This window comes from Mesoplodon densirostris, chromosome 20 (genome assembly GCF_025265405.1).
Source record: "Mesoplodon densirostris isolate mMesDen1 chromosome 20, mMesDen1 primary haplotype, whole genome shotgun sequence".
NCBI classification, from domain to species: Eukaryota; Metazoa; Chordata; class Mammalia; order Artiodactyla; family Ziphiidae; genus Mesoplodon; species Mesoplodon densirostris.
The window spans coordinates 9,222,698-9,244,127 of record NC_082680.1 but is presented as its reverse complement, the minus strand read 5'-3'; the positions used below and the strand labels follow the sequence as shown (position 1 = coordinate 9,244,127).

Sequence of the window (21,430 nt, the reverse complement as noted above, 5' to 3'; positions counted from 1 at the left end):
CGAGAGAAAAAAATTTATTTTAAAAGACTAAAAAGTAAGTAATGCCTATTTTCAACTCATTTGCACAGTTATAAGATCAAGTTAATAAAACAAGTGTGAATGTATTAAACAATATATTGAATTAGAAATACAGCATATTTTACACTCTATATATTTGTATAAAGTATCTACTTTGTTCTATTTTCCTCATTTGCTTATCATTACTGAAACTAAAATTATCCTTTCTCTTGATTCTAAAAGGCAAGTTCCCAGAAGAGCTGCAGTTCAACACTGAGAGAACCAAGCTGGCACCTGGTGGAAGACAAGTAAGTACTCATGGGGTGGATGAGTTCTCCAAACCCGAAATGATTTTATTCTGTCAGTTATAGTTTATTGCTCACCAGATGAAGACACCATGTACCCTGGGATAACCTGGAGATAGAAAGCTGAATAAAATCGGTCTCTGTTCTCAAGGGCTAACTATTAAAAATGTCATCTCGGCTAAAAGGGAGATGTGACCAAGAGCTGCTAGAAACAATGGAAGCAGTTGTCCAGGGAAAAGCCTCTGCCCGTGGACCACACTCAAGATGGGTCTTGATGGACAGGGAGGACATTCCTGGGTAGAGAGAGTGTTTGGGCACCCTCAAGGGAGAGAATCACACAAGCACGGATGGGAGAAAGGGCGTGACGTGCAAGGTACAAGCGTGGCCTCAGCTCAGTGCAGAGAGGCAGCCGTCTGGAGAGGATGAGGATTTTATCTCATCTGCTGTGCTTGGGCCATGTGGAGGGCAGGCCAGGTGCAGGTACAGAAGGTCATTCAGTCACCAGGCAGAGAACGGAATGGGAAGACAGGAGAAAGGTGTTAACACACTCCGTCTGCTGGCACCCGTGGGGCGCAGATCCTGTGACGGACTTTCCAGGAGTTGTATACCTGCTCCTTCTCACAGAAACGTCCCCGTGATGCAGCCTCAGCATCACAGAACCACAGACCTTACACACCCCACTGTCCTGTACCCTACCAAGGGCCCCGGCTGACCTGAACCCGCATGCAGAGTGAGAAGCAGATGATACCCGTAAAAGGTCTAACCGCAGGCACCTTGGGAATTTGTGCAGAAATCATCCCTCTGGCATTAGGGGAGCCACCTAGACCAGCAGAGACGGAAGCCAAAAAATGGCCATGAGTTATTGTACGTTTTTCTAGGAAAAGAGGCCAGTTAGAATCCTAGAGAAGTCGTGCCCAGGTTGGGAGAAGTGATGGCGTGTGGGGCAGTGGACCTCTGGGTACCACCCACGTCCCTGCTTCAGAATCAAGGCACTCAGCCTCTCAGCTGCTGGAGCTGACAGCTCCATCCCTCTCCAGGAATCACATCAAACAGGGTTGTGCCCGCTCCCTGGGGGCAGCCCTCATCAATGGCTAATGGTACCAGCCCCGCCCTCTTGCTTCAGCTTGGGAAAACTCTGAAAGGCTGTCCCAGCTCCGAGGTTTCCCTGGGTCCGGCCAGGGTACCAGGCGTACCTGCACACTGCTCAGCTCCTCCCTCTGCCTCATTCTGTTTCCTTCTCTTCCTTGCAGGTATTTCCAAGTGCTCCCCTCATACACCCTCCCAAACAAATCCAGCTCAGAGTCAGCATCCAGCACAAAGGTTAATTTGTCATAGATTTAAATCAGGTCTTTGAAAACATTTTTAAATACACTTTAGATACCAGACCATATCAGTTGTGAAAAAGAAAATACACATTATAAATCCTTGGTGGGTTCAACTTGGATTTTGCACAAAATTAAAACAAAAGTTTACATGAAGCTATTTCACACGACTTTACTTCGTCTTTAGGGTTTTAGGCATCACTCTGTTATTGGCAGGCATGTTCCTGCCTGACCTTGTCTGAGTATCAGCTTCAGGCTACAAGGCCAGGGCCATGGGCTCACTTTCTGTGTGGACCAGCGGGATTTCCTCTGTTCAGTGGTCACACACACACTGCACCTTCAACTCCAGTTGGACCCCTTTTAAATGTGCAATTACTCACACAGAGGGCCAGGAAGGGTCTGTGCCTAGCAGCTGGGGCAAATCCAACCATTTGAGTAGAGAAATAGTGTGCTGGCCAGGGTTCTTCAGAGAAACAGAACCAATAGGATATTTCTATCTTTATCTCTGTCTCTATGTCTCTATCCCCACATCCACCTCCAACTCTATCTATCTATCTATCTATCTAAATATCTATCTATCTACCTACCTACCTATTGAAATTAATTTATTATAAGGAATTGGCTTACATGATTATGGCAACTGAGGTGTCCAGACCCAAGAGAGCCAGTGGTGTAAGTTCCAGTCCAAATCTGAGATCAAAGGCAGGAGATGCCCAATGTTCTAGCTCAAAGACAGGCAGAGAGAGCAACTTTTCTTCACTCAGCCTGTGGCTCTATTCAGACCTTCAACTGATTGGATGAGGCCTACCCACACTGGGGAGGCTGATCTGTTTTACTCAGTCCACCCTTTCAAATGTTAACCTCATCCAGAAACAGCCCTGCAGACACACCCAGAATAATGTTTGACAAAATGTTTGGGCACCCTGTGGCCAGTCAAGCTGACCCATAAAATTAACCATCACAAGTATCTCAAAGATTAAACAACCTTGATACTGTAGCAGCAATGCTGTCCACCAAGAATGGAGAAGAGATGCTGTTCTCTGAACTAGATCATATTTCCCCCTCTTCAGTGCATTACGAACACCTGGGATCACAGATTACAGACTGAGACACCTAAACTGATCTTTACCACTCCCTTATCAGTGTGTTCACAGGACCTAGGAGACAATTCTGTTTCTGGTATCAAACAGTATTGTTGAGCTCAACTTCTATTGAAACAATTCTTAGCATGAGCCTAAAATAGGTCGTTTTACCACACAGCAACACATCACAGGGAACATTCCCTTTAATTTACCCCCTGCTAAAATTTAAATAGCTATGGTAAATTACATAAAACATGATTTGTGGAAATCAGTTCATCCACATGTGTAATGAAGTCTAACTGAACGTTATTTTTGTGACGAAAAATGATCCAAAGTTAACCCACTTAACTATAGAGAGTGAAGCCATAAAAATGCAGGGCCGCCAGCATTGCAAACTCGTATTTGTTTGACTATCCAGACGTTATGTGCTTGCTTCTTGTTAACCTTCCTCAGTGCTAGAAGAGACAGTGGTTGTGGAAAGCCCACCACTGAATTGAGATTTTGTTTTCCTTTCTCTTCTATTGAATAAAAACAATCTGCTGTAATATATAATGTATGTTATTTTAAATGTATATAATCTCAAGCTCTATTACATTATTATAATATTTTAACAAGAATCCGTTTGTATTATTAAATGTAAGATTGGTTTACAAAATTTGTATTTACCTCAGTATTTACCTTACATACGATAGGAATTTTGAAATATAAAGTAGAAAAACTATGCACTAAGCGGGTTAGCTTTCTATATATATCATTCTATTACATATATATTATACATATATGTGAGTTACATATATGACATATACATATGAATTATATATGATTTATATATTTATGAATTATATACATTATATGCAATTATATAATATATAACAATTGTATATTATATACACATATTAGGTTTTATACAGTTTATTTACTAGATGAATAGTACTGCTTATACAGCTATATTATAATTATTTACATCATATTTTTTACCTTTTGGGGTTTTGAGTAGATTATTTTGAATTAAATATTTTCATATGTAAAAAGGTTTTAAACAAATAAAACTCACCTCTCTTTGATCGCTTTCTTAGATGTATGACATATCTCCCTAAAGAATTCCCATTTTTTAAACTTTGCAAAATATTTGCCAATAATTTTCTTAATTGTCAGCATATTCTCTCCCTCCATATATAAATATATTTATATACACAGATGTATGTATATATGTATATGTAAACATATATAAATTACATATATACATATAAACACAAGTCTAGCAAGATAATTTATATGTTTATTTTCCTTCCGCTGGCCTTGAGCTCTCCACAGTGATTACATTTGTATTTTAGTTTCTGAGTGTTTCTCTGCTCACCCTTCCACACTTTGTGATTACCAAGCACAGCCAAGCCTTCCTCTGTGCTTCTCTGCCCCAGCTGCTGTATCACAAACTCTTCCTTAAAAGACTAAGCTGAGTGAGTACATATGCTCCCTAGGCAACCTGGGGGGAGGTGACAGAGGTGGAAGCAAATGGAGAAACCCAGAGGCACCCAGAGACAGCCTGGTGATGCAGGTCCACAGGTGGGTGGCGTGGACCCAGAGTTCTCCCGACCCATCATCCCCAAGAGGCTGCTTCAACACCACCGTGCCCCTGGGGAGGGAAGGCTGCCAGTGCAGGGCTCACTAGGGAGCTTCTGTGAGAGACGACCGTGCCCAAAGTGTCAAAGTAACAAGCATGACTCAAAGCTTTGAGGACCCCCAAACGTTCTGTATCCCCACAATGCTCAGGGAATTTTCAACGTCTTGGTGAGATGGGGGTGGACAGGAAGGAAAGGGCTGACGTGGGGCCCCTCCGGTCACAACCAAGATTAAATTTACTGCCTCTTGGTTAGGGTGGTGTCTCTGAAAGAAATTCAAATTGATTTTAAAATAAGATGGTGTGACATTTCTTGTCCATCAAAGTTCGTCTAGAGTTTATAAGCCAAGAGACAAAGCATGACTTCAGGTTTGGTGTTGTATGTATTGAAAATTCTGGAAGGACACACAAGGAAATATTGAGAGCTGTTGCCTGGAGGAAGTAACCTGGAAGGGGCACTTACAATTCTTACATATTTTACTATAAGCAATAAAAAATTCTTATTTGTAGAATAAACTCAAAATTAAAAGAGGAAAATGCATATGCAAATAATAGTTAGCATTTCTCACTCTACGTGCTTTCCACATTTTAGGTCAATTGATTTTTACAACATACTAATGAAATTGGTGTCATTATTATTTTCTCCCTTTTTAGAAAAATGAGGAGTCTGACACACAGAGAGTTTAAACAGCTTGCCCAGCTAAGTGGCAGAGTGAGGACCCTGGGTACTCTGGCTTCAGAGCCTGTATGCTTAACTATCAGTGGTGTTAGTTAAAATCACGCAATATCAAAATCTAGAAAGTGAAACCATGTGTAAGTATCAGCTGTATATATTTTCTGATAATACAATACACAACAATATTTTCAATCAAATAGTGTAATTATTTATGTATTTGATGCTCACCTTTACAAATGGTTTTTATTTTATCTCCAATTGATAGCTTAATATAGCACTCTGGAAATACCAGTTTCAAGAATGTCTTCTTTTTTTAAATTAATTTATTTATTTTACTTTATTTCTTTATTGACATATAGTTGATTTACAATGTCATGTTAGTTTCAGGTGTACAGCCCAGTGATTCAGTTATATGTATGTATATAATATATAAAATATTGAGTATAGTTCCATGTGCTATACAGTAGGTCTTTGTTGTTCATCTATTTTGTACATAGTAGTGTGTATATGTTAATCCCAATCTCCTAATTTATCTCTTCCTCCCCCTTTCCCTTTTCATAACCATAAGTTTGTTTTCCACATCTGTGACTCTACTTCTGTTTTGTAAATAAGTTTATTTGTATCTTTTTCTTTTAGATTCCACATATAAGTGATATCATATGATATTTGTCTTTTTCTGGCTTACTTCACTTAGTATGACAATCTCTAGGTCCATAGGATGTCTTCTTTTGATATATTATATTCTCTCAATTTTTAAAGTTCTCAAATCTTATATTAGTCCTTGTTTGAATTATCTTTTAACTACAGAATATTTTTCTGTCAAAAATAATAAATGGCTTTGAACTGGCAGTTTCTCAAGGATTGACAGCCATCCACATTTCCATGACATCTTAGGTTGTAGCCACTAATAGGCTATCGAGACTGTTAACAGACTACTAATTAGAAGTCAATGTGATTATAATGAATGCTGTATGGTCATCAAACTGAAACAGGACATTTGGAAGAATATTTGTATTGTAATTGAGAAGACTGACATCCCTTAGTAGTTAAGGATCCTCAATTTGGGAAAGATGCTCCTCTCTCGAGTCTTTATCCTAGTCTGTATGATATGTGTCTTCAAACTGCATGACTTAATTTACTGTCATTTGCCCTGTTGGGAAGTGTCTGGTATTTCACGATGCATTTAGATTCTACCAAAAGCAGTAGCAAGTGTAGGTCATGTGGAAAGGATTATATCTCTGCTGTACTTTCTTAAATAAGGCACAGTCATGTAGAAGTTCAATTAAAGGTCAACTCTAAAAACCCAAATGTCAGAAGTATTCAGCAATTATCTGTGCATTCAAGTCCTAACCTTTGCATGGGATGTAAATACCATTTTTTCTCGTAGCATTTCTTATTAAAAATGAGTAATGAAGTCCCCATCGCAGCCCATGTCTCCAGCAAGGAGGAGTCTTTCACACTTTGTATCTAAGGACACTCCTGTGGAGCCCCCTCGTCACCACAGGACTTTTCAACACTGTGACTATTATCCTTCATCCCACAAGGCAAGGGTGTGGCCCTGTTAGGCTGCCTTCACTGTTGGACTCATGACACCACCACCTACCGTCTTTATTGTTTTGACATTGGGAGATGCTTTTAATTACCTGCCTCATTGGCTTGGTGTGCAGTAACCACTAGCTGCTTATTTTTCAGCTCCTGACTACCCTACAGTGGACACTGAGAAGACAAGAGCATACTGTTTCTTTATTCAAATTCACAAAGTAAAACTGAAGAAAATAAAATCCCAGCTCTCCAGATTAATATTTCTTTCATTTTCACTTATGTACGCACACATCTGTCATGTCAAAGATTTCAATGAACTCTGTAATTAATGAAGAAACCAGTAAGATATTTAACAAACTGTTTTGAAGGAGAATTCAAAGAAAATGCATATATAGACCGTTAGCAACACTGAAACAAAATTGCTAATAGATGCAAAAGTCTTCAATATCCACAGGGTAATAATCAACTGCATCTCCTCCCATGTCACTTTCCTAATTTTTCCTGACAATAACTTACAAATTATTTCTTTCTTTGTAACAGTTCCCCTACAGTAAAATAATACAAATAAAATAACCACCAATTTTATTGTATTACTGTTCTTTTAAATTTGTTACTTCCTTAGAATTCTGAAACTTAAGGAAAGTATCTAAAGTTTTGACAATTTAAATAGTTATGTGGGGACTTCCCTAGTGGCACAGTGGTTAAGAATCCGCTTGCCAATGCAGGGGACATGGGTTCGATCCCTGGTCCGGGAAGATCCCACATGCCACAGAGCAATGAAGCCCATGCGCCGAAACTACTGAGCCTGCACTCTAGAGCCCGCGAGGCACAACTACTGAGCCAGCATGCCACAACGAATGAGGCCTATGCTCCTATGGTCCGTGCTCCACAACAAGAGAAGCCACCTCAATGAGAAGCCCGTGCACCACAACAAAGAGTAGCCCCCACTCACCACAACTACAGAAAGCCTGCGCACAGCAACAAAGACCCAAAGCAGCCAAAAATAAAAATTAATTAATTTTTTTTTTTTTTTTTTTTTTTTTTTTGCGGTATGCGGGCCTCTCACTGTTGTGGCCTCCCCCGTTGCGGAGCACAGGCTCCGGACGCGCAGGCTCCGGACGCGCAGGCTCCGGACGCACAGGCTCAGCGGCCATGGCTCACGGGCCCAGCCGCTCCGCGGCATATGGGATCCTCCCAGACCGGGGCACGAACCCGTATCCCCTGCATCGGCAGGCGGACTCTCAACCACTTGCGCCACCACGGAGGCCCTTTTAAAAAGTTATATGGAACATATATTAATGTTTTATTCTGAATTCTTATTGTATATTTTCTTAGATTATAGTTTATCATGAGCCGTTTCTTTCAAATCATAGATCTTGTGTGTGTCAGTAAAAATTCTCTGTTTAAAAATTGTCTGTTACCAGTCCCTCACATCAGGAAACTTACACAAGCCTCTTAGATAGCCTCATCCACCAGAGGGCAGACAGCAGAAGCAAGAAGAACTACAATTGTTCAGCCTGTGGAAGAAAAACCACATTCACAGAAAGATAGACAAGATGAAAAGGCAGAGGTCTATGTACCAGATGAAGGAACAAGATAAAACCCCAGAAAAACAACTAAATGAAGTGGAGATAGGCAACCTTCCAGAAAAGGAATTCAGAATAATGAGAGTGAAGATGATCCAGTACATCAGAAAAAGAATAGAGGCAGGGCTTCCCTGGTGGCGCAGTGGTTGAGAGTCCACCTGCCGATGCAGGGGAAACGGGTTCGTGCCCCAGTCCGGGAAGATCCCACATGCCGCGGAGCGGCTGGGCCCATGAGCCATGGCTGCTGAGCCTGCACATGCGGAGCCTGTGCTCTGCAACGGGAGGGGCCACAACAGTGAGAGGCCCGCGTATAGCAAAAAAAAAAAAAAAAAAAAGAATAGAGGCAAAGATCGAGAAGATGCAAGAAATGTTTAACAAAGACCTGGAAGAATTAAAGAACAAACAGAGATGAACAACACAATAACTCAAATGAAAACTACACTAGAAGAAATCAATAGCAGAATAACTGAGGCAGAAGAATGGATAAGTGACCTGGAGGACAGAATGGTGGAATTCACTGCTGCGGAACAGAATAAAGAAAAAAGAATGAAAAGAAATGAAGACAGACTAAGAGACCTCTGGGACAACATTAAACACAACAACATTCACATTATAGGGGTCCCAGAAGGAGAAGAGAGAGAGAGGGGACCAGAGAAAATACTTGAAGACATTATAGTCAAAAACTTCCCTAACATGGGAAAGGAAATAGCCACCCAAGTCCAGGAAGCGCAGCAAGTCCCATACAGGATAAACCCAAGGAGAAACATGCCAAGACTCATAGTAATCAAATTGGCAAAAATTAAAGACAAAGAAAAATTATTGAAAGCAGCAAGGGAAAAATGAAAAATAACATACAAGGGAACACCCATAAGGTTAACAGCTGATTTCTCAGCAGAAACTCTACAAGCCAGAAAGGAGTGGCATGATATACTTAAAGTGATCAAAGGGGAGAACCTACAACCAAGATTACTCTACCCTGCAAGGATCTCATTCAGATTTGATGCAGAAATCAAAAGCTTTACAGACAAGCAAAAGCTAAGAGAATTCAGCACCACCAAACCAGCTCTACAACAAATGCTAAAGGAACTTCTCTAAGTGGGAAACACAAGAGAAGAAAAGGATCTACAAAAACAAACTCAAAACAATTAAGAAAATGGTCATAAGAACATACATATCGATAATTACCTTAAACGTGAATAGATTAAATGCTCCAAACAAAAGACACAGGCTTGCTAAATGGATACAAAAACAAGACCCATATATATGCTGTCTACAAGAGACCCACTTCAGACCTAGGGACACAAACAGACTGAAAGTGAGGGGATGGAAAAAGATATTCCATGCAAATGGAAATCAAAAGAAAGCTGGAGTAGCTATACTCATATCAGATAAAATAGACTTTAAAATAAAGAATGTTACAAAAGACAAGGAAGGACACTACATAATGATCAAGGTATCAATCCAAGAAGAAGATATAACAATTATAAATACATATGCACCTGACATAGGAGCACCTCAATACATAAGGCAACTGCTAACAGCTAAAAAAGAGGAAATCAACAGTAACACAATAATAGTGGGGGACTTTAACACCTCACTTACACCACTAGACAGATCATCCAAAATGAAAATAAATAAGGAAACAGAAGCTTTAAATGACACAATAGACCAGAAAGATTTAACTGATATTTATAGGACATTCCATCCAAAACAGCAGATTACACTTTCTTCTCAAGTGCACACGGAACATTCTCCAGGATAGATCACATCTTGGGTCACAGATCAAGCCTCAGAAAATTTAAGAAAACTGAAATCATATCAAGCATCTTTTCTGACCATAACGCTATGAGATTAGAAATGAATTACAGGGAAAAAACCATAAAAAACACAAACACATGGAGGCTAAACAATATGTTACTGAATAACCAAGAGATCACTGAAGAAATCAAAGAGGAAATCAGAAAATACCTACAGACAAATTACAATGAGAACATGACAATCCAAAACCTATGGGATGCAGCAAAAGCAGTTCTAAGAGGGAAGCTTATAGCTATACAAGCCTACCTCAAGAAACAAGAAAAATCTCAAGTAAACAATCTAACCTTAAACCTAAAGGAACTAGAGAAAGAAGAACAAACAAAACCCAAAGTTAGAACAAGGAAAGAAATCATAAAGATCAGAGCAGAAATAAATGAAATAGAAACAAAGAAAACAATAGCAAAGATCAACAAAACTAAAAGCTGGTTCTTTGAGAAGATAAATAAAATTGATAAACCATTAGCCAGACTCATGAAGAAAAAGAGGGAGAGGACTCAAATCAATAAAATTAGAAATGAAAAAGGAGAAGTTACAACAGACACCGCAGAAATACAAAGCATCCTAAGAGACTACTACAAGCAACTCTATGCCAATAAAATGGACAACCTGGGAGAAATGGACAAATTCTTACAAAGGTATAACCTTCCAAGACTGAACCAGGAAGAAACAGAAAATATGAACAGACCAATCACAAGTAATGAAATTGAAACTGTGATTAAAAATCTTCCAACAAACAAAAGTCTAGGACCAGATGGCTTCACAGGTGAATTCTATCAAACATTTAGAGAAGAGCTAACACCCATCCTTCTCAAACTTTTCCAAAAAATTTCAGAGGAAGGAACACTCCCAAACTCATTCTATGAGGCCAACGTCACCCTGATACCAAAACCAGACAAAGCTACTACAAAAAAAGAAAATTACAGACCAATATCACTGATGAATACAGATGCAAAAATCCTCAACAAAATACTAGCAAACAGAATCCAACAACACATTAAAAGGATCATACACCATGATCAAATGGGATTTATCCCAGGGATGAAAGCATTCTTCAATATATGCAAATCAATGTGATACACCATATTAACAAATTGAAGAATAAAAACCATGTGATCATCTCAATAGATGCAGAAAAAGCTTTTGACAAAATTCAACACCCATTTATGATGAAAACTCTCCAGAAATTGGGCATAGAGGGAACCTACCTCAACATAATAAAGGCCATATAGGACAAACCCACAGCAAACATCATTCTCAATGGTGAAGAACTGAAAGCATTTCCTCTAAGATCAGGAACGAGACAAAGATGTCCACTCTCACCAGTATTATTCAACATAGTTTTGGAAGTCCTAGCCATGGCAATCAGAGAAGAAAAAGAAATAAAAGGAATTTAAATTGGAAAAGAAGAAGAAAAATTGTCACTGTTTGCAGATGACATGAAACTATACATAGAGAATCCTAAAGATGCCACCAGAAAACTACTAGAGCTAATCAATGAATTTGGTAAAGTTGCAGGATACAAAGTTAATGCACAGAAATCTCTTGTATTCCTATACACTAATGATGAAAAATCTGAAAGAGGAATTATGCAAACACTTCCATTTACCATTGCAACAAAAAGAATAAAATACCTAGGAATAAACCTACCTAGGGAGACAAAAGACCTTTATGCAGAAAACTATAAGACACTGATGAAAGAAATTAAAGATGACACCAACAGATGGAGAGATATACCATGTTCTTGGATTGGAAGAACCAATATTGTGAAAATGACTATACTACAAAAGCAATCTACAGATTCAATGCAATCCCTATCAAGTTACCAATGGCATTTTTTACGGAACTAGAACAAATCATCTTAAAATTTGTATGGAGACACAAAAGACCCCGAATAGCCAAAGCAGTCTTGAGGGAAAAAAACACAGCTGGAGGAATCAGACTCCCTGACTTCAGACTATACTACAGAGCTACAGTAATCAAGACAATATGGTACTGGCACAAAAACAGAAACATAGATCAATGGAACAAGATAGAAATCCCAGAGATAAACCTATGCACCAATGGTCAGCTAATCTATGACAAAGGAGGCAAAGATATACAAATGGAGAAAAGACAGTCTCTTCAATAAGTGGTGCCAGGATAACTGGACAGCTACATGTAAAAGAATGAAATTAGGACACTCCCTAACACCATACACAGAAATAAACTCAAAAAGGATTCAAGACCTAAATGTAAGACCAGACACTATAAAACTCTTAGAGTAAAACGTAGGAAGAACACTCTGTGACATAAGTCACAGCAAGATCTTTTTTGATCCACCTCCTAGAGTAATGGAAATAAAAACAAAAATAAACAAGTGGGACCTAATGAAACTTCAAAGCTTTCGCACAGCAAAGGAAACTATGAACAAGACGAAAAGACAGCCCTCAGAATGGGAGAAAATGTTTGCAAACGAATCAACGGACAAAGGATTAATCTCCAAAATATATAAACAGCTCATGCAGCTCAATATTGAAAAAAACAAACAACCCAATCCAAAAATGGGCAGAAGACCTAAATAGACATTTCTCCAAATAAGACATACAGATGGCCAAGAAGCACATGAAAAGCTGCTCAATATCACTAATTATTAGAGAAATTCAAATCAAAACTTCAATGAGGTATCACTTCACACCAGTTAGAATGGGCATCATCAGAAAATCTACAAACAACAAATGCTGGAGAGGGTGTGGAGAAAAGGGAACCCTCTTGCACTGTTGGTGAGATTGTAAACTGATACAGCCACAATGGGGAACAGTATGGAGGTTCCTTAATAAACTAAAAATAGAATTATCATATGATCCCGCAATCCCACTATTGGGCATATACCCAGAGAAAACCATAATTCTAAAAGACACATGCACCCTAATGTTCACTGCAGCACTATTTACAATAGCCAGGTCATGGAAGCAACCTAAATGCCCATCAACAGATGAATGGATAAAGAAGATGTGGTACATATATACAATGGAATATTACTCAGCCATAAAAAGGAACGAAATTGGGTCATTTGTTGAGACGTGGATGGACCTAGAGACTGTCATACAGAGTAAAGTAAGTCAGAAAGAGAAAAACAAATATCGTATATTAACGCATGTATGTGGAACCTAGAAAAATGGTACAGATGAACCTGTTTGCAGGGTAGAAGTTGAGACACAGATGTAGAGAACAAACGTATGGGCACCAAAGGGGGAAAACTGCGGAGCGGTGGGGATGGTGGTGTGCTGAATTGGGCGATTGGGATTGACATGTATATACTGATGTGTATAAAATTGATGACTACTAAGAACCTGCAGTATACAAACAAACAAACAAAACAACTAATACTAAACTTTCTTTGGGTTATTTGTATGGAAATATGTTAACATAAATGTTTCAGACATTACATGAAATTTCTGAAAATCTAATATGTTCTGGTATAATGTTATAAGTCATAACTCTAGTTATTACTGTAAAATGTATATCTCAGAGATAACTAAATTTCCTTGTCAATTGCATTATTATGAACTTTCATCAAATCTAAAAATCATGGTCATTTTTAAGTCTTTTGTCATTTACAGAGAGTTCTGGGTGTACTCTGATGTTTTTGCAAAAATGTTCCTATAAAAGGGTTTCATCTTCAAGGAATTCATGGAATAGACTCTGACAAGTACATTTTTCTGGTAACTGACTATACTGCTGAACTGAATGAATAAGCATTTTCAGAACTCTAATGGAAAACTGATGAATTCATAAAAGTGCTAACAAAAGATCAAGATGAAAAAAAATTAATTACATGGGACTGAGTGAACTGATGAGGATGATTATAATTTTTGTGACTTTGTGTTTGAATTAAAAAAAAAATCCCAGAAGGACTCAGAGGCAAAAAATATACAAATCAATTTTCACTGCAAAGTAAAGGAGCTGTTACAGTGGAGGATTACTGGACTGAATGTCAATATTATGACATAGTATGAGTGTGTTTCGTGTTTGGTAATTGCAATCGTTGTTGCTTTTGTTGTGGTCATCCGTTTACAATGCTTGGTGTCAATTTATTTATCTCTTGTAAAAATAAAATACAGTGTGTGTGTGTGTGTGTGTGTGTGTGTGTGTGTGAAAAAAAAATTGTCTGTTTAAAATTGTCCTGGTAATTTTGATCAACTATTAGTGCAAAGGTATTTGTAAGATAGTATAAAATGATTCTGGGGGCTTCCCTGGTGGCACAGTGGTTGAGAGTCCGCCTGCTGATTCAGGGGACACGGGTTCATGCCCCGGTCCGGGAGGATCCCACATGCCGCAGAGCGGCTGGGTCCGTGAGCCATGGCTGCTGAGCCTGCGCGTCCGGAGCCTGTGCTCCGCAACGGGAGAGGCCACAACAGTGAGAGGCCCGCGTACAGCAAAAAAAAAAAAAGATTCTGAAAAGACTTCTCATGACTATAACTTGAATTCAAGATGAGAATATGTTCTTTTGAATCTTACTGAAAATCACTTCAAATTAGTTGTGGTTCATTGAAAGTATGCCAGTATATGTAAAATGGCAACTTAAATATATATTTTAAGTTTCATAAATAAGTAGTTTTATATAATAATTTATAAAACATTGTTAGTATTAGTAACTTCATTGTATCGTATCTGGGGACACATTTCATCTTTGGGCACAGGAGAACAATTTATTTCTTTTAGCCAAATATATGAAGGGTCTAATCTGAAAATACAAGCAGTGATCCATCACCATTTTGCTTTTGCATAACCCCAAAGGAAGAATTTGGCATGCTCACAAGCCTCCTTAAATGTTTCTTGAGTCAAAACTATTTAATTACTGACATAGAGAACATGAAAGTACAGATCGAAAGTTAAACGGTCTGTGTGTTCTTGTATGTGTGTGTTTTTGCCAGTTAAAACAGATGTGCCTCCTGACAGCTATTCTAGGTGCCCTGAAGTTGGAAGATCATGAAGGTCATTTTTATTCTTCATATTCCAGTCTCAGATTCCCCTTCTGCCTTGTTTCATTCTCAGTTCTTCACCCTTCTTAGCGATCCAGAGACACCGACCCATGGATCATGGTGTGCCCGAAAGACAGGGGAGGGCTAGCCTGGCTGCTGCACTGTCACCTTCAGAACCAAAGTGCACAAGAGGGGGGTTATGTGAACTAAACCTCTGAAAACCTGGGCAGTTTGTTGATTTTGTTTTTGTGAGGGTGGCAGTGGGACAGGGTTTTCTTTTTTTTTGGTGGGAATAGGAAAGAAGAAATTCATTTTTTTTAAGATGTAGTCATTTTATAAAGGTTTGCCTGTGAGCCTGGAACCTTTTGGGAATGTCTAGTAGAAGGAAGTATCATTGATTTCCCAAAAGATGTAGGACACTTGAGGAAGGGCAGGGCTGAGCAGAGGCTGACAATCTAGAGGAACACATGGATGGGGCAGCTGTGTCCCGCATGTACAGTCAATACTCGAGTCAACAGCAGACTATCTGGGAGTCTTGCAAAAAAGTTTGTAAATGTAGGTTATCTCAGGTTCATTATATTATTCTTCCTACTTCTGTTTGCATTTTGAAGTTTTTCATAATTAAAAAACGTTTTAAGAAATACCAATCAATATGCTCCGGTTAAAAGATGTGTTTCCTAGGAGCTCCAGAGGAAACAATATAGGTGGAACAGTCTGGTGAGGCTGTTTAAAGAGGCAGGACACAGAGCCTGGGGCCCTGGTCACCCGCACAGCAGCTACTTCACCACGGCAAACGGTTCACTGGGGTGGCGGCTCCTCATCATCTTGTGACTCAGAGACGAAGCCAACTTCCCTGAAGGAGCATTCTCTTCTCCAGAGCAAGCATAACTCATAACTCTCAAAGCAAGGTTATTTTTCTCCTATACAAGTACTTAGTAGATTTTTTCCTACTCTGTCTAGATTTCCCTGTCTTCCATTAGAAACCCACACATTTGTACCTGAGGATGTATATAATAAACTTCACCGAGTTGATGCCACTCAAATTCATACTTTGTTCAAAATGCTTCCCTTAGTTATAAGCATAACAACTTCCCTCAGGAAGAGCTAAAATGCCAAGATCGACAAGTGTGAACACATTTCCTGGCTTACATGTTATACTTGATCTCACTCTTCGTTTTGCCACAGTAACGGCGAGCCAAGCTTTCAAGAAGTTAACGTTTCTCCCTCGCAAAAACCAGCCATAAGTAGAACTTTAATTACGGAAGTTGCAAATAATTAGTCCTTATTTTTAAACATTGTTCTGACTTGTCAGTTTTATTTACATCTAACACATAGAAAATCGTCCTGGCCCCCTGCAGGAAAGCTGGTTTTAAACGCTGCTAAGTGTGTTCGGGACATACCTTGGTAAACAGCTTTAAATCCAGGCGAGGCAATGCTGTCATCGGACTGTAGATGTAGCCACATCTGGTTGCTCATACTCACAATAAGGTCAGGAACACTGGATCCAGTGAGTCTGCAGAGAAAAGAAATGTCAAAACCATTGTTTAAGGCACCAAATATCTCCACTTTTACCTTCAAGGCGTGGGGGGAATCCTGCTGCTTAAACAGACAAGCCATAGATATAGATATATATAGATAGCAAGACCCTCCTTCGAAGAATCTATAGCCATTTGTAATTCATATTCATACTCGAATCATAATATCTTGGCCTTTTACAGTAATTATTCTATATTATAACTGTGAATTTGTATCTTTGATTTTAAAAATCGACTTAGGGTGAGCAACCCTCCCATTTAACTGACACTGAAGTTCTTCTCTGGGTGCAGGACTGTCAGTGCTAAAACTGGGGCAGCACTGGACGAACTGGGAGGGTTGGTCACCCTATGTGCCTTACTGCTGTGCGGTGATGTAACATCACATCATTAATAGGAAAGCATGTCTAAGCTAATAAAAGTTCTGGTTCATTCACGTAATGCTTGGGTTCCACAGTCTGGAATTATCATGTACCTTTACCACAAAAATTATATCATAGGATGGAATCTTCTTTAGCAGTGAAAGGAAATGAGCTATCAGGCCATGAAATGACATGGAGGAAATGTAAATGCACTAAGTGAAAGAAACCAATCTGAAAAGGCCACTACAGGATGATTCCAACCCTAGGACATTCTAGAAAAGGTGAAACTATGGAGACAGCAAAAAAAATCAGTGGTTGACAGGTTGGGAAGTGGGAGGGATGAATAGGTGGAGCACAGAGGATTTTTAGGGCAATGAAAATACTTTGTATGATACTGTAATGATGCCATGTCATTACACATTTGTCCAAACCCATAGACTGCAACATCAAGAGTGAACCCTAATGTAAACCAGGAACTTTGGGTGATGATGAGGTGTTAACACAGGTTCATCCTTGGTAAAATGTTGCACCATTTCGTGGGGGATATTAATAATGAGGAGGCTGTGCATGTGTGCAGGCAGGGGGTATATCTCTGTACCTCCCTCTTAGTTTTGCTCAAATTTAAAACTACTCTAAATAAAGTTTGGATATAAATACACACACACACACATAGGAAAACAAAGTTAACCATACATTACAAGAATATTGACAAGGAGAACTGCATGCACAGCAGAGAAAGATTTGGCAAATGTATGGAACTTTCCAGCTGCATATTAAAGTCCAGGTTACAGCGAATGGAATTTTCAGTGAAGCATTTGTTGTGTATTAACAAAACAGCCGGGGGGGGGGGCTTCAAGATGGCAGAGGAGTAAGATGTGGAGATCACCTTCCTCCCCACAAATACATCAAAAATACATCTACATGTGGAACAGCTCCTACAGAACACCCACTGAACGCTGGCAGAAGACCTCAGACCTCCCAAAAGGCAAGAAACTCCCCACGTACCTGGGAAGGGCAAAAGAAAAAAGAATAAACAGAGACAAAAGGATAGGGAGGGGACCTGCACCAGTGGGAGGGAGCTGTGAAGGAGGAAATGTTTCCACACAGTAGAAGCCCCTGCGCAGGCGGAGACTGTGGGTGGCGGAGGGGGGAGCTTCGGAGCCGCGGAGGAGAGCGCAGCCACAGGGGTGCAGAGGGCAAAGCAGAGAGATTCCCGCACAGAGGGTCGGTGCCGACCGGCACTCACCAGCCTGACAGGCTTGTCTGCTCACCCGCCGGGACGGGCAGGGGCTGGGAGCTGAGGCTCAGGCTTCGGAGGTCAGATCCCACGGAGAGGACTGGGGTTGGCTGCGTGAACACAGCCTGAAGGGGGCTAGTGCACACAGCTAGCCAGGAGGGGGTCCCGGAAAAAGCCCGGAGCTGCCGAAGAGCCATGAAACCACTGTTTTGGGTGCACGAGGAGAGAGGATTAAGAGTGCTGCTTAAAGGAGCTACAGAGACAGGTATGAGCCGCGGCTATCAGCGCGGACCCCAGAGACAGGCACAAAACACTAAGGCTGCTGCTGCCGCCACCAAGAAGCCTGTGTGCGAGCACAGGTCACTATCCACACCTCCCCTACTGGGAGCCTGTGCAGCCCGCCACTGACAGGGTCCCGTGATCCAGGGACAACTTCCCCGGGAGAGCGCACGGCGCGCCTCAGGCTGGTGCAACGTCACGCTGGCCTCTGCCGCCGCAGGCTCGCCCCGCACTCCTTGCCCCTCCCTCCCCCCACCTGAGTTAGCCAGAGCCCCCGAATCAGCGGCTCCTTTAACCCCATCCTGTCTAGGCAAAGAACACACGCCCTCAGGCAACCTACACGCAGGGGCGGGGCCAAATCCAAAGCTGAACCCTGGGAGCTGTGCGAACAAAGAAGAAAAGGGAAATCTCTCCCAGCAGCCTCAGGAGCAGCGGATTAAATCTCCACCATCAACTTGATGTACCCTGCATCACTGGAATACCTGAATAGAAAACAAATCATCACAAAAGCGAGGTGGTGGACTTGGGGAACAACTGCAGACTTGGGGTTTGCTTTCTGCATGTAATTTGTTTTTGGTTTTATGTTTATCTTAGTTTAGCATTTAGAGCTTATTATCATTGGTAGATTTGTTTATTGATTTGGTTGCTCTCTTCCATTTATATATATATATATATATATATATATATTATTTTTTCCTTTTTTTTCTTTTTTTGTGAGTGTGTATGTGTATGCTTCTTTGTGTGATTTTGTCGGTATAGCTTTACTTTTACCATTTGTCCTAGGTTTCTGTCTGTCCATGTTTTTTTCTTTGTATAGTTTTTAGTGCTTGTTATCATTGGATTCGCTTTTTTTGGTTTGGTTGCTCTCTTCTTTCTTTCTTTCTTTTTTAAATTACTTTTTAATTTTTCTATTTTTAATAATTGTTTTATTTTTTATTTTAATAACTATTTTATTTTATTATTTTATTTATTTATTTATTTATTTTCTCCCTTTTCTCACAGGGTCTTGGTGCTCCGGCCGGGTGTCAGGCCTGAGCCTCTGAGGTGGGAGAGCCAAGTTCAGGACACGGGTCTACCAGAGACCTCACAGCTCCACGTATTATCAAACAGCGAAAGCTCACCCAGAGATTTCCATCTCAACGCTAAGACCCAGTTCCACTCAATGAACAGCAAGCTACACTGCTGGACACCCTATGCCAAACAACTAGCAAGACAGGAACACAACCCCACCCATTAGCAGAGAGGCTGCCTAAAATCATAATAAGGTCGCAGATACCCCAAAACACACCACCGGATGCACTCCAGCCCACCAGAAAGACAAGATCCAGCCTCACCCACCAGAACACAGGCATCAGTCCCCTCCACCAGGAAGCCTACACAACCCACTGAACCAACCTTACCCACTGGGGGCAGACACCAAAAGCAATGGGAAATACAAACCTGCAGCCTGCAAAAAGGAGACCCCAAACACTGTAAGTTAAGCAAAATGAGAAGACAGAGAAACACACAGCAGATGAAGGAGCAAGGTAAAAACCCACCACACCAAAGAAATGAAGAGGAAATAGGTAGTCTATCTGAAAAAGAATTCAGAGTAATGATAGTAAAGATGATCCAAAACCTTGTAAATAGAATGGAGAAATTACAAGAAATGGTTAACAAGGACCTACAAGAACTAAAGAGCAAACAAACAATGATGAACAACACAATAAATCGAATTAATTCTCTAAAGGAATCAATAGCAGAATAACTGAGGCAGAAGAACGGATAAATGACCTGGAAGATAAAATAGTGGAAATAACTACCACAGAGCAGCATAAACAAAAAAGAATGAAAAGAATTGAGGATAGTCTCAGAGACCTCTGGGAAAACATTAAATGCACCAACATTCGAATTATAGGGGTCCCAGAGAAGAAAAGAAAAAGAAAGGGCCTGAGAAAATATTTGAAGAGATTACAGTTGAAAACTTCCCTAATATGGGAAAGGAAATAGTCAATCAAGTCCAGGAAGCGCAGAGAGTCCCATACAGAATAAATCCAAGGAGAAACACGCCAAGACACATACTAATCAAACTATCAAAAATTAAATACAAAGTAAAAATTTTTAAAGCAGCAAGGAAAAAGCAACAAATAACATACAAGGGAATCCCCATAAGGTTAACAGCTGATCCTTCAGCAGAAACATTGCAAGCCAGAAGGGAGTGGCAGGACATATTTAGAGTGATGAAAGGGAAAAACCTACAACCAAGTTACTCTACCCAGAAAGGATCTCATTCAGATTTGACGGAGAAATTAAAACCTTTACAGACAAGCAAAAGCTAAAGGAATTCAGCGCCACCAAACCAGCTTTACAACAAATGCTAAAGGAACTTCTCTAGGCAGGAAACACAACAGAAGGAAAAGACCTACAATAACAAACCCAAAACAATTAAGAAAATGGTAATAGGAACATACATATCAATAACTACCTTAAATGTAAATGGATTAAATGCTCCAACCAAAAGACATAGAGTAGCTGAATGGATAAAAAACAAGACCCATATATATGCTGTCTACAAGAGACCCACTTCAGACCTAGGGACACATACAGACTGAAAGTGAGAGGATGGAAAATGATATTCCATGCAAATGGAAATCAAAAGAAAGCTGGAGTAGCAATTCTCATATCAGACAAAATAGACTTTAAAAGAAAGACTATTACAAGAGACGAAGGAAACTACATAATGATCAAGGGATTGATCAAAGAAAAAGATATAACAATTGTAAATATTTATGTACCCAACATAGGAACACCTCAATACATAAGGCAAATGCTAACAGCCATAAAAGGGGAAATCGACAGTAACACAATAATAGTAGGGGACTTTAACACCCCACTTTCATTAATGGACAGATCATCCAAAATGAATATAAATAAGGAAACACAAGATTTAAATGACATTAAACAAGATGGACTTAGTTGATATTTATAGGACATTCCATCCAAAAACCAAAGAATACACTTTCTTCTCAAGTGCTCGTGGAACATTCTCCAGGATAGATCATATCTTGGGTCACAATTCAAGCTTTGGTAAATTTAAGAATATTGAAATTGTATCAAGTATCTTTTCCGACCAC

The 21,430-nt window shown here is 39.9% G+C and overlaps 1 protein-coding gene across 1 annotated transcript in view; it reads right to left on the bottom strand.

Annotated features, from left to right (window-relative positions):
* CSMD1 (CUB and Sushi multiple domains 1) overlaps window positions 1–21,430 on the bottom strand; it is a 1,461,432-nt gene that overhangs the window by 374,562 nt on the left and 1,065,440 nt on the right. The window contains exon 14 of the mRNA XM_060085850.1: window positions 16,308–16,420. Within this exon, the coding sequence (XP_059941833.1) occupies window positions 16,308–16,420 (113 nt within the window). The remainder of the gene's footprint in view (window positions 1–16,307; window positions 16,421–21,430) is intronic.